Source organism: Streptopelia decaocto, assembly GCF_964273445.1.
Source record: "Streptopelia decaocto genome assembly, chromosome: 6".
Classification (NCBI taxonomy): Eukaryota; Metazoa; Chordata; class Aves; order Columbiformes; family Columbidae; genus Streptopelia; species Streptopelia decaocto.
The window spans coordinates 67,878,857-67,892,080 of record NC_138660.1 but is presented as its reverse complement, the minus strand read 5'-3'; the positions used below and the strand labels follow the sequence as shown (position 1 = coordinate 67,892,080).

The following is a 13,224-nucleotide window of genomic DNA, read 5'->3' as shown; positions in this document are numbered from 1 at the left end:
GAGCAGGAGAGAGAATTGCAGGCAGCGCGGTGCTGTGTGCGCCGCCCTTGTGAGGGACCTGCGCACCCCGCGCCCCCCGGCTCCCCCCGCCCGTGTCAGCGCTGCGGATCCACCTCGGCGCGTCTGCAGTGCCCAGACAAACGGATCACCTGGACAAACGGATCACCTGGACAAACGGATCACCTGGACAAACAGCCGCGGGTGCCCGGGCCGGCAGGACCCGGCTGGCGAGCTGCGGGTCAGCGCGGCAGCGCCCGCTCCGGACACCACTGATACCCCCAAACCCCAGCGCCAGGGACAGAAACAGCCTCACCTGCCAACACGGGAAGGTTGGAGCGCAGCCCCAGCCTCTGGAGCTGCAGCGGCCGCTCTCGGGCTGCAGCGCTTCGGGGGGGCAGACAAAGCACGGTGGCCGATGCTGGCATGTGCTGGGGATCACACTCCGTTACATTTACAGTTAAAACTTCCCAAAATACGGGCCCCCCTGCTCACATCCGACTGGGTAACCTCTCATACGTGACAGTGCCTGCATGAGACCGCAGTGAAAAAGGCCGAGCAGGCTGGCGGCTTGCTCAGAATGTCACCTCTGCCTGTATCCGCAAAGGGAGCGGAGGCAGAGGACCCGTGCGGCTGCGCCAGCGGCACCGTCGGCGGGAGGACGGGAGCGGGGGCACCGGCAACCACACACCGGGGCTAAAACCTCGGGCTGAACACACCTGCACGCCCCAACCCCCTGGTTTTCAGCGAGGAGAAGCGACACTTACTGAGCAGCGAGGATTCAGCCCCACTGAAGATGGTTTTCTCTGCTCAACAGATGCAATCAGTTCGTATCTGACACGGGAAACACCCAGCTCAGGCATCAACGCTTAAATATTAATGTTGCTATGATATTCCGTATCGTATTTGTGAAACGGGCTGCAGGGCGCAAGTGAACACAAGTTGCAATAAATGTGGATTTTGGAGCATTGAGGGGGTGCAAGGCGCTGCCGGAGAGCCCAGCGCCCCGGCTCCGCAGCCAACTCCCTCCATGTCCCCAGGCAGCCCCAGGGCCACACCATCTCTGGGACAAAGATGCACAGCGAACGTTTCCTGACATGTTACTTACACACCACGGGTTCCATAAAATTCATAACGTTTGTCATGACTCCGGAGGTGTCGGTGCTGTTGTTTCTGGGGGAGCTGTTCTGGCTGCGCGTACACAACCCCCGCACTCAGCACAGCCGCATCGCCCTGCTGGAATATCCCTATTACAAGTGTAAATTAAAACCTATAAAATAATATGGAGATTATAAAAATTGCGTTAAAACTGATAACAGCTTTACTGATTTACTGACAATGAAAATATATAGCATTTTTTTTCTGCCAGAACATTTATCAACACACGGCAACCCCGGACTAACTTGACATGTAAAATGATCAAAATGGATTATGAAATCTCTTCCGTTCATTCCTATTGATTTTGATGATGACAGAATTCATCAGCGTGCGGAGGGACCCGTGTGGCCGGGCTGTGATTGCCGATCCCCCACCCCGGGAATGCCGAGCGCCAAATTAACTCCTCACTTTCGCTTCTAAACCAGCAAGTGCGAAATTCCGAGCTAAAACAGCAAAGCAGGGACAAAACTACGTCATGTTTACCGAGCGTCCATCTGAACGTTTTTCCTTTAAAAATCAACTTCTCCGGGGCTAATCAAAGTTATTTTTGTGACTGCCACAACAAACTGCCAGCACAGGGACCGTTTTTAATCACTTTTATTGATTCATGCTTTCAGTTCTTACTCAGTTAAAAACAAGGCACATTAAATACATCCTCTTATTGCTCTATAAATGCATGCGGCTCATTCTGTATATCAAAAGTAATAAATAACGGCAGTAAAACACCAAGACAGTTATAAAAATGACAACCCAGCCTCAAACACAGTATTTAAGAGTTCAGCCTAGAACAGCAACCTAACGAAATACCCAGGTGGCACATGTAGGACATGCAGAGCGTGCGCTGTGTGCACACACATGTATTTACACACGCCCAGGGATGAACACGTACGCGCACACCGCCCCGGGCAGGCATTTAAAACACAGAGTAACCAAACCCACCAGAAATCCAGCTCCCACCTCAAAAAGAAAGAAAAGAAAAATAAAAAGAGAAATAAAAAGACAAATCACTGTTTATTTTCCACCCGGGATCAGAACGATGCCAGACAGGGACGTTTGCAACGCTTCCTACAGTACATTCAAAAGGAAGAAAAATCACAACCAGCACAAAGGCAGCATTCCCGAACACAAACGTGAGGGGCAAATAAATACTTGTAGATCTTCACGTACAGACGTAGCTGTTTCAGCAACACACGCACTTCTCCCATGGCACAAGGACAAGACCTCGCTTGCCGCACACAGAGCAGGGGACACAGCAAACCCAGACCGAGAAACCCCCGGTCACCGTCCGCGTGGGACACGGGAGCGGAGCACAGCGCGGGGGAGCAGGAACGCTCCGTCACAGGTAAACCTGTGCTGTTAGTTCTTAACAGTGCCGCTTATACGGGACTGGAGAATTTCTTTAAACCACACAACAGATGTTAAATATAGTAAGTGTTTATCTTTCCGTGGCCTGGAAAAGGTCTCGTTACTTACTTTTTCTTAAATTATTGTTAATAATAGAAACTTAAGCCCTTCCCTCTTCCCCTGCTCACTGAACCGCAGCAACCTGTGCACTGTGCGTCCATTTCCCAGCCCCGCAGCACATGTGAAACCTGCCTCTGTGCTCCATTTGAAAAGGGTTTGGAAGCAAGGAGCTGTGTCAAACATTCACACTTTACCTGAATGGCTGGAACGTATTTCAAACAGCAAAGTTTCCAGGAGCACAGGACCAGGGCCCTTTGTCCAGGAACCGACTGAGCCTTGTTAACACAGGTAAGCCCGGCTCACAGCCTGCGCCTCGTTAACACAGGTAAGCCCGGCTCACAGCCTGCGCCTCGTTAACACAGGTAAGCCTGGCTCACAGCCTGCGCCTCGTTAACACAGGTAAGCCCGGCTCACAGCCTGCGCCTCGTTAACACAGGTAAGCCCGGCTCACAGCCTGCGCCTCGTTAACACAGGTAAGCCCGGCTCACAGCCTGCGCCTCGTTAACACAGGTAAGCCCGGCTCACAGCCTGCGCCTCGTTAACCAGGGCCCCTCACCAACACCTGCACTTGGGTACAAAGCCACCCACAACAAACATTAACATGCAAAAACCAGCTGGAAAGTGTTTTACCCAAGACTGCCCCCTTCCCTCCAGATTTTACCAGTTGTTTGGACTGACAGAAATACAACCATTTACTGAATTTCTACTGGTTTTGAACACCTGATTTATTTTGCTTAAAGGACACCACACCTGTACCTGCAATGCTCCGCACTAACGCTCCTCACCATCCCCATCTTGTGTATGTAATCATTTTCCCCCTTAAAATACTAAAGTAATCTCTGCTGTTCATCGCTGTACTGTTATTTTCCATTAGTGAAAGTGGTGACATCAGTTAAAATGCATTTTACACAAGTAGAAATTGTGACACCCTGGAACCGAAGCTTGGTTTTGATTTGTAAATTGGTATTTATGCCCAAAGGATAGAACAGAACGACAAATTCATCAATAAAGCAGTTCCGATGTTCTCCCTTCCCCGCTCTCCAGAGCCGGGGTCTCGCAGCCGCTGCCGGCCCGGCCGGTCTCACCGCACAAAGGCCGAGAGCCGCGCTGGTGAAAGCGGCTCAAGTAAGTGGTCCTACCTTGGTTGGGTTTTCTATTAATCTGCTGAAAAACAGCCCTTTCTCTTTTCTATAAAACTTAGCGGAACGCAAACCAAATTTCACTGTTCCACTTTGTGTCTGAGAATTTTTAAAATACATAATTAAGACTTATGCCAACAAGAACTGCTGTATTCTGCACAACAGTGTGTGTCTGAACCTGGAAACACTATGAAGTGCTTACAGCAGAAACCAGCACCTACTGGACAATGCTGTTTATTGAGGGAGGCTTATTTCTATGAATACGGGAGAATGGAAAGCTGTCCCCTAGCTCTTAACTAAATCATCAGCTTGGGTGATTAATCAAAATGTCTCGTAGTTTTCCAGCTTCATACCGCTGGTATTTCTGTCTGGCCAAGCGTAGGTACCACTGAAATAACAGCAAACGAAAGAGCAAAGCCAGACAGCTCCCGAAGGTTCTGACGGCTCTTCCCCATCATCTCCACCTCGGCAAGCGCTGCTTCTGCTCTTTCTGCGGTACCACCCCCAGCCCAGGACATCAGCGTTCCCTCCCGCTCCGTGTTCAAGAGAACGGATTGACAGGGTTTAAACAATAAACACAAATTTGCAAAACTCAATGCAATGCACTTACAGACAGGATTCACTTTCTGAGCACAGGATGTTTTTTTTGAAGGTAAAGGCAATATAAAAGTTAACGAACAAGGCAATACGTGTGCTTGTGCGCGCACCCACATCTTCCCAGACTGTATTCCCGAACTCTTGTTCACCAACTCCTATAGCTACAGAATACCCAACCCCAAAGGCCACAGTATTAAGAGCTGCGCAGAAAACCATTACTAATGAAAACAGCTGTGTTTTTGTGGAGCCACACCACCGGGCAGCCCCCGGCCGCCTGCCACAGGCAGGAGGCCGAGCGGCACTGGAATGTTGGTGCGCGGGGGCGGCTCAGAGCCCCCCGCCGCTGCGGTCCACCGAGATCAGCACCCGCCGCCGCAGGTTCTCCTCCGCCGTCTTCATCAGCACCGCCAGCCGGCTGCCCGACACGTGCCCCTTCTGGATGGCGCTCATCAGCTGCGACACAGGACAGAGCAGCGTTAGGGGGACACCGCAGAGACCGCGAGAGACACCCCGGGGCGGCCGGGGCCACCAGCTCCGCTGGGAGGGGACACGGCCCCCGGGGCTGCTGGCTCTCGGACAAAGTGGTTACTGAACACACAGAACTGATCCTTCCATGTAAAGCAAAACTGGTGTGAGGCTTTTCAAAGACTCGCCTCAAAGCTCACTGACATTTTCCGGCATTACCAGCGGAGGTTTTGGCAAGGAATGGGTGGTGGATGTACCAAATGCGATCCCTTTGGAAGTAACTGTGCAGGCACCCATCAACAGCAGGGTTTCTTCAGGGACACTTAAGGATGCAGGAGAACCCACCGATTTCACGGGGTGCCTTTTTTCTTTTTTTTTAATTTTTTTTTTAATTTTGTTTGCTATCCACAAGACGTACCTAAGGGCAGAACACCATTCCCGACGTGCCACTGCCCGGGCCGGACCCTCTTCCATTCACATCCCTCCTCTGTAGAGATGGCACACTTGACTTCCACAATTCCTTCAAATCCAAATTCCTTTATAGACTTTTAAAACTAATTTGCCTTTAAGTCCTTGAAACTGGACTCAGCTCTATCTTAACGAACACACACTGGTGCTAAGATTTTAGTTAATTCTGCTTTATCCCATGGATAAAGGGAGCATTAGACTTGAAATTACATGCAGTCAGCTTGTCAAAGACTACTATGGAAAGCAATCAGCACTTAGAAAATGCAATTTCTTACTCCCATCAAGTGCTAAGAATCCTTCAGATCTCTTCCCTTCCATAGGCGAGTCTATTAATTATACCTGCAGCTGGACCTATGCAAATGCGTTATGAACCCCACCAAAGCCGGCAGGAGCACCCGGGAGGGGAAGCGCCCTAAACAGATCCTAAACACACAAATCCTGCTGGAAAATCCTCCCCGCGCTCTCCACACCGGTATCTGAGCTGCCCTGGCAATGAAAGCCAAACGGGAGCACTGGGCACCGCTCTGCCCCCCATCCGGCACAACGCTGCCCTGTATTCTAATATAAACGTCCACAAATATTTGCACACGGCTTTCCACAAGCATTCTGCCCTAAAATGCAATTACCTGAAAGTTTTCAGAAAGCAAACACCAAAGTATTGTGAACTGACTTAAAAGATCCATTAACAAAAAATAAATTAAGCACTCAATGTATTTTGTTCCTTCCATGGCAACCTCCTGTTAGCTGGTCAGCCTGGGGCGCTGAGCACCAAGCGCCACCGGGCAATATTCACATTGCACTGGGAAACGGACGGGAGAAGCCAGGAACCAGTTCTACACAACTAACCGTGAACTACACCAACACTTGCCTCTTGTATTTCACAGGCACGGAGACTTAGGGCAGGCAAGTCCTAATGAGACTGTTAGCACATAAAGCAAAAAGCCCCAGAAAGCCACCAAAAACATCCACAGAAGGCATAATCACTCGTCGTTTCAACTTCTTAACCACAGCATATCCAAATGAACCAAATTATAGTTCAACACGGCCCTGACAGTAAATGGTGGGTTCCCCGCCCCCAGTTAATTGCAGTTTAATGCAAAGGGCTGTCGGGTGACCCCGTTCCACAGCCAGAAACACAGCTGGACGGTCTCTTACATTTGAGCACAAACTGTTCCGTCTTTCTGCCCCACGGTCTGTTTGGGCTGTCCCCCCGTTCCCCAAGCACATTTCAGCTAGCCTGCTAAATTGCTGCATTTTAGGCAAATAAATAGTCCTTTTTTCTAATGCTGGACACAACCTGTGAAAATTTCCTGCATTTAGATTCAACAACGCTGCTCTTATCTACAGCTCATCTCGAGAGAGACAATTACCATTTCCTCTGCCTTGATCTTGTTTGTTTAACTTGACACAGTGAAGAAAGGGCTGACATTGACCAAAATCCCCAGCATTAATTTCTCTCATGTTGGGCATTCATCATTGCCAGCGGCGGGCCGGCCGAGCAGCCGCTCCAAACACCACGCCAGGAAAGGCTCCTCAGAAGCACAGCTGGGCAAACCCCAACAGCACCCTCAGTTCTGGTTCAAAGCCCTGCAAAAAGCAGGTTGTCACTGTTTTTCATACAGACTGAGAAAACGTCAGCCAGTTCAGGAGTTAAAATGGGATTATATGGACTGGGTGTGCGTTAATCACAAGCTCATTCTTGAAAATATTCAAAATAGTTTGGAAACCATCAATCACTTAAGAGGCCCAGATAAATGCCAGTGTGCATAACTGTGCCCTACAGCTTCCAATGGACAATTGTGTCATTTTGAATGTGTCCAAATAGCATTTCTGTACTAAAAAAAAGCCAAGCTCTGGTCTGTGGTATACTTTGTAAATTGGATCTGTTCCTTGGGTCTTACTGTAAAAAGTCCTTGAATTTCAAAGTTGCTTGAGGATGGCTTTGCGTGTCACCTCTGCCGTCACTACAGCATCTACTCAGGTACCACTCGCCTCGTCCCCAGCCCTTCAGCAAAGGGGGACAAAAATGAACCCCTATGCCTTTTTCACTGAAGTTACAGCTGCTCTTGTGACACGGAAACACCCACCTGTAAAAACTCATTGAGCTCAACCTGCCCGTTTTTGTTCAGATCCACTTCATTTAGAATCTCATGAAGAGTATTCTCAGCAATCTGCACACCGATGCTCTAGACAACAGAAAGCACAACTGTGTCAGCTGGACTGTTCAGCACTATTTCTCTGAAATTCAGGTAAGAGGCTTAAAAGGGAAACTAACCACAAGGAAACGTTACCTCCAAGACACGCTGCACATCCAGTATGGTAATAAACCCTTTCTTGTCCTTGTCAAACATGTGGAATCGCTTCTCGTACCTGCAAGACAAGGATGAGCAGTGGGAAAAAGTGCACTCAGGAGAACGATGGGTATTAATTCCGAGCAGCAGCAGAACTCTCTTACTTTACTCACCTTTCAATATCTGAAGGCTGGAGGCTGATTTCAGAGCTGTCTGTTAATTGATCCGTTTTTACTTTGTAGCCCATTTCATAATAGAGAAATTTTTTAGCAGCTTCAAGTTCTTCCTACAACAAAAAAAAAAGAAAGAAGAAAACTGTATATCTGAGGAACAGCAAGTTCTTACACAATTATTTTTAATGTAGTATTTATTAGCTTCTTCCACTTCACTAGAATTTATCTGAGGTCCAAAAAATTAAGCAGATGATAGCTGGAAAGTATTTAAAAATAAGATGGGCTTAGGCACTTGGAAGTCTTTAAGAGATATCAAGTCTAGTAAAGACTCTTCCTGGCAGTGTAAGTGCTCCGAGCACCCCAGCCCGCCTGCGGTCACACACGGCACATCCACCTATCTCACCAAGAACAGCACTCACAGGCTGGGCCCGCAAAATGTCCTTTAACTCACAGCTCACGTCTTAGCACCAAGTTTCACCTCACTGTCCAAAATCCACAGAAAATCAGGAGGCTCAACACCAGGCAGGTTCTTTATGCTGTAAACCAGTTTTCTTTTCAAAGTTCAGTGCAAGGTCTGCCAGTTCTTTAGTTAGCAACACACACGAGACGTACAAGAAGTGCCGCAGAGCAGAGCTGTTCCTCCAGCCAGGGGACACCAGCCACGGGTCCACGAGCGACACGGCCCCTGCCACGGAGGCACCAGCACGGAACAGCCTGCAGACTCTGCTTCTGTGCTTGAACGGGTTGTGTGTTTGGCTCCTGAACAGGCGCGAACGCAGGGTCTGTTCCCTTCCAGGGACACGGCACACAAAATGAGTGACACCGATCACGAGATCCCCCTTTTCTGAGGCAGATCCCTTGGAAAGTGTCAGTAACCAAAATATCTGAACAGGAATGGGGTAGTAATGCCAAGTCTGCTTTAATTCTTAAACTTGGGGAACAGGAAGACATAGATCTTCACCTTCCCCGTGCCCCCAGCCAACACCAGCTTATTTCACAGCTATTTGATGAAGCCTTTATAAAGAAACACGCCAAGTGAATCATTCTCTCAGGAAGAAAGCATCACTTCAAGTTTCCTATTCAACTGATTTAGATCGTTAACATGGCACCTACTTCAGAAAAACAAACCAGTTTCGGATGAAAAAGGCCCTTTGTACCTTTTTTCTCTGCTCGCTCCAGCTGAGCTCCTTGCCCATGATCTCCACGATCCTCGGCAGCGCCTCCTCCGCAGCCTGCACGTTCAGGAAGGCCAGGCGAGTGCGCCGCGAAATCATGTCCACGGCCGTGCGGGCGTACTCCCTGACGCCATACACCACCTGCGGCGACACCGGGGGCGCGCTGAGCCGGCCGGCAGGCGCCGCGCCACGCCGGGCACCGCGAAGCGCGCCACACGGCCACCGCTCTGCTGCCAGCTCCCACCCAACCCAGAGAGGGCTCTGAAAAGCTCCCTTTGCCTTGGAACGTTTCATAAAATTTATCTGGAATCAAATATGTATACGTGAAATAAAAAGCTATACCTTGTATAATTAAAATATTTAATCATATATAAATATATTAATACTCGTAAGCATATTCTGGTGAAGCGGAAAAAACAGAAGCAACATCCAGACCCCACCAAAGGAAAGGGCTTATAGAGCTGTTTTAAGAGTGAGACAGACTGCTCTAGAACCTGCTTGTCCCAAGAGAAGAATCAAAGAATATTATGTAGTTTTTCCACATACCTCAGCTTCAATATAAGGAAATTCAGATACCAGCCGTTTTCCGACAATAGGCCATCTCTTTCCTGTAACTTGGGCTATTTTGGCCACCTCATAAGCCTTGTCACCGTACGTCGAAGCCAGATGCTGAGCCACCTGTGGAGTTGAAAACAAATTCAATATGCTTTGACAGCGCATCAAATATACACATGTTCTTCTTGTCAATTCTCTTCTCACCAATAACAAATAGGCTGAACAGGGTATTGGATTTCGATCGTGTGGGTGGAAACTACCTGGGCTGTGACTGGGTCAGACCAGCACTGACACCGCTGTGCAGGTGTCAGTGTGACTGTGAGTAACGATGCTCTGACACTTCGGCTACACTGGGATCACACCTAAGGCAGAGATTTTGTTGGGCTCAAAGGAAGACAGACCCCAGCACGCCACACCCTTTGACAGCAGGAAACAGTCGAGATTGGGAGGAGGGGAAAAGGGAAGAAAAGAAGAACAGTTACTAGAATTTATTATTATTATTAAAACTGTCTTTGCCCCAGCCAGATAATAAGCTCTTATCAGGCTCAGAGCTTTGCACGAGTTATGCTGCCACTTGATCTAGCGAGGAAACAAAACCCTCCAATGCAGAAACACCTGAGCACCAAGAGAAACCACCACTCACCTCGCTTTCGAGTCCGTAGTCCTGGACCAGGCGGATGTAGAGCGTGGGGCTCCAGTGGTCGGCGCCCTCGAGCTGCAGGCCGATGGTCCTGCTGGAGCCGGCGCGCAGGCCGTGCGCCTGCACCGCCGCGTCCAGCGCGTCCTGCGCCATGGCGCGGTACGTCGTCCACTTCCCACCTGCAACCGCACGCGCACCTCTGGGTTTGGGGAGGGCGAGCGCAATGCCCACTTGGTATGTACTGTAGATATTGTATATATCGCATTATTCTTGCTAGACTTGCTCCAACAAGCCAGTCGTGCTACCACTGACAGATCATTATGTAGTTGTAGGAGCACAAAGGATTAGTTTGCAACGGGAAATGTTTTGAATAAAAGACACCAGGGAAGCCCAAAGCAGCTGTACCATAAGAGAAAGTCCTGTACCTGCTATGGTGACAAGGCCACTGTCGCTAATGGTGACGACGTGATTCCGGGATATCGACTGCGTGTCTTTGGAGTTGGGGTCTGTGACCAGAGGGCGAATGCCGCTCCACGCTGCCAACACGTCTCCTCTTCTCACTGTCCGAACAAAGATCAGCAGGGTGAGCCAGCACTGCTGGCGTTTACCCCCATCCCACCCATGGCCTTCGTGGCGTTGCCTCCCAGCAGGACCACAGCACACCACGCTTGCTGAGCAACCCAGAAGCGGGAGAAGATTCTCCAAAGTGATGGGATAAGCTGGGCAGCACTGCCGTGACTGGGATCAATAACACTCTCCAGCCCAAAACAAAGGCAGAGGGGTTCATTTTTCACACCTGTTAAAACTCCAACAGGATAGAGATACCTGGGAACTGAGCCACCAACAGCTGTCCCTCACTTGTCACCTCAAAAAACCCCAATACCCCCCAAAAAACCCAAACCCTACCAAAACCAAAGCACACACAGCCCAGCAGCAGGTCTCCTTCTTTGCTTGTGCTGACAGGACCGTTCTGACTTTAGAAACCAAAATAAAGTCTGTTCCACATGAGCATAACATTTGCTTTTAGGACTTCAAAGCTTCTCTCTAACTCGTAGGTTACTTTTCCAGGTTTTCCTGTTGACAAGCAACCTGTATCTCATCAGAAGTGCACACACACCAGGAGGCAGGTTATGGCAGGGCCGCGGTGAGCTGTGGCACATCCCCAAACTCGCACCAGCGTTCAGTACACACACAACCCAAAAGAGCCCGGGCATCTCACACCAACGGCTCCTCCTCCAGAACACCGTCCCACCCACCAGAAACCTCGCTAAACGGCCATTTACTTATTTCTTCCCTGTGCTGCTCCTCTGCTCCTGTCCGGTTACAAGCACATCCCTCACCTCTGCCCTGTCCGGTTACAAGCACATCCCTCACCTCTGCTCCTGTCCGGTTACAAGCACATCCCTCACCTCTGCTCCTGTCCCGTTACAAGCACATCCCTCAGCTCTGCTCCTGTCCGGTTACAAGCACATCCCTCACCTCTGCCCCTGTCCGGTTACAAGCACATCCCTCACCTCTGCTCCTGTCTGGTTACAAGCACATCCCTCACCTCTGCTCCTGTCCCGTTACAATCACATCCCTCACCTCTGCCCTGTCCGGTTACAATCACATCCCTCACCTCTGCCCTGTCCGGTTACAAGCACATCCCTCACCTCTGCTCCTGTCTGGTTACAAGCACATCCCTCAGCTCTGCTCCTGTCCGGTTACAAGCACATCCCTCACCTCTGCCCTGTCCGGTTACAATCACATCCCTCACCTCTGCCCCTGTCCGGTTACAATCACATCCCTCACCTCTGCCCCTGTCTGGTTACAAGCACATCCCTCGCGCCAGCGCTGATTTCTCAGCAGACTTCAAGGAAGAAAACCCGAAGGCACCGAGTAGTCACAAAAGCCCTTAACAGCGGTAGGAAAACACCCTGGCCTCTGAAAGTCACTTCTTGTTTTTCTTTTCAATGTATAACACCCATAGAGAATTTAATGAAATTAAGTTTGCTGCTTATTAAATTTGCAATAGAAAAACTGATTTACTTTTTGCTGAAGTCCTCAGAACATTTTTTTTTTTAATACAACTTACAAATAAATGATAATTGAAAATCAGTAGCGGGGTGTAAAAATATCCCCAAAGAACACAAAATAGATTTCAGAAATCAATGGTGCTCTGCCAGCATGTTTAACCTGCCAAAATGAAGTGTTAATCACAGAAATAAGATACCATATTACGTTTATAAACTAATGAAACTAGAAAAAGCAGCATGCGTGACACTATAATTAAACAGTTGGAACACATCCAAGCCTGTGTAAGTTGATAACCCTGGCACTGTCTCTGGCAGCAAAAAGGCAGGTCTGCAGCGCGTTGATATGGGCAGCACAGTTGTTAATTCAATAACAAGCAATCTATAAACACTGCTAATTGCACATGTGAAAAACAGCGTGCGCCCAGGTAGGCTTCATTCGGGAGAATTAAACACTTCGTAATGTGCCTCGCAAAATCTGTCTTGTTCACCGTCTTAACTCCACCAGGTACCTGTCTGCCCTACCACACTTATTCACGTCGACTTCTGCTCAGGAAGCTTGAAGGGACATTTCCTGGAGACCTCTTCTGAATTGTGTGTGATACAGAGCCATCAGTTATCCACTTTGGGAGAGAAGCGCTCCAGCATTTCCAGCCTCCAGACAGGAGTGTTCCTGACCCAGAGGGTGCTGCCCGGCTCCTGCCCGAGTGCTTTTCACATCGGCTTTAACGCAGCTGCTACGGCAGAAATGCCAAGTACAAACGCTTTTACAGAATAATCTAAACCAAACCAAAAGCCCAGCGCTCTGAAGGAAAGAAGCCTCTCTCCTTTAAGCCAGCCCAGTCAGAGCAGGGCAGCGTCTCACAGTGAATCTGTTCTCAGCTCCGGAAGGGAACTTCTTATACATTCTCCTTTTTGCCCATGACACTTTCCTCTCCCACTGAACACTGAAACTATTCGATATTTACCGTATCAGGAAAAAGTGCATTCTAAGAATAGTGTGCCTAGAAAATCGGAAATGAAAACAAAGACATGGGAAAAGCCAGAAAAGCTCTTTCTTTAAGAACAGCAGGTGAGTTATTTAAGTATA

General features: G+C 49.1%; 1 protein-coding gene across 1 annotated transcript in view; it reads right to left on the bottom strand.

Annotated features, from left to right (window-relative positions):
- Positions 1-1,737: 1,737 nt before the first annotated feature.
- GPD2 (glycerol-3-phosphate dehydrogenase 2) overlaps positions 1,738-13,224 on the bottom strand; it is a 52,517-nt gene continuing 41,030 nt past the window's right edge. The window contains exons 10-17 of the mRNA XM_082056070.1: positions 10,548-10,682; positions 10,126-10,301; positions 9,474-9,605; positions 8,910-9,068; positions 7,753-7,865; positions 7,580-7,658; positions 7,376-7,474; positions 1,738-4,808 (exon numbers count right to left, since the gene is read on the bottom strand). Coding sequence (XP_081912196.1) covers positions 4,683-4,808; positions 7,376-7,474; positions 7,580-7,658; positions 7,753-7,865; positions 8,910-9,068; positions 9,474-9,605; positions 10,126-10,301; positions 10,548-10,682 — 1,019 coding nt within the window. The 3' untranslated portion in view covers positions 1,738-4,682. The remainder of the gene's footprint in view (positions 4,809-7,375; positions 7,475-7,579; positions 7,659-7,752; positions 7,866-8,909; positions 9,069-9,473; positions 9,606-10,125; positions 10,302-10,547; positions 10,683-13,224) is intronic.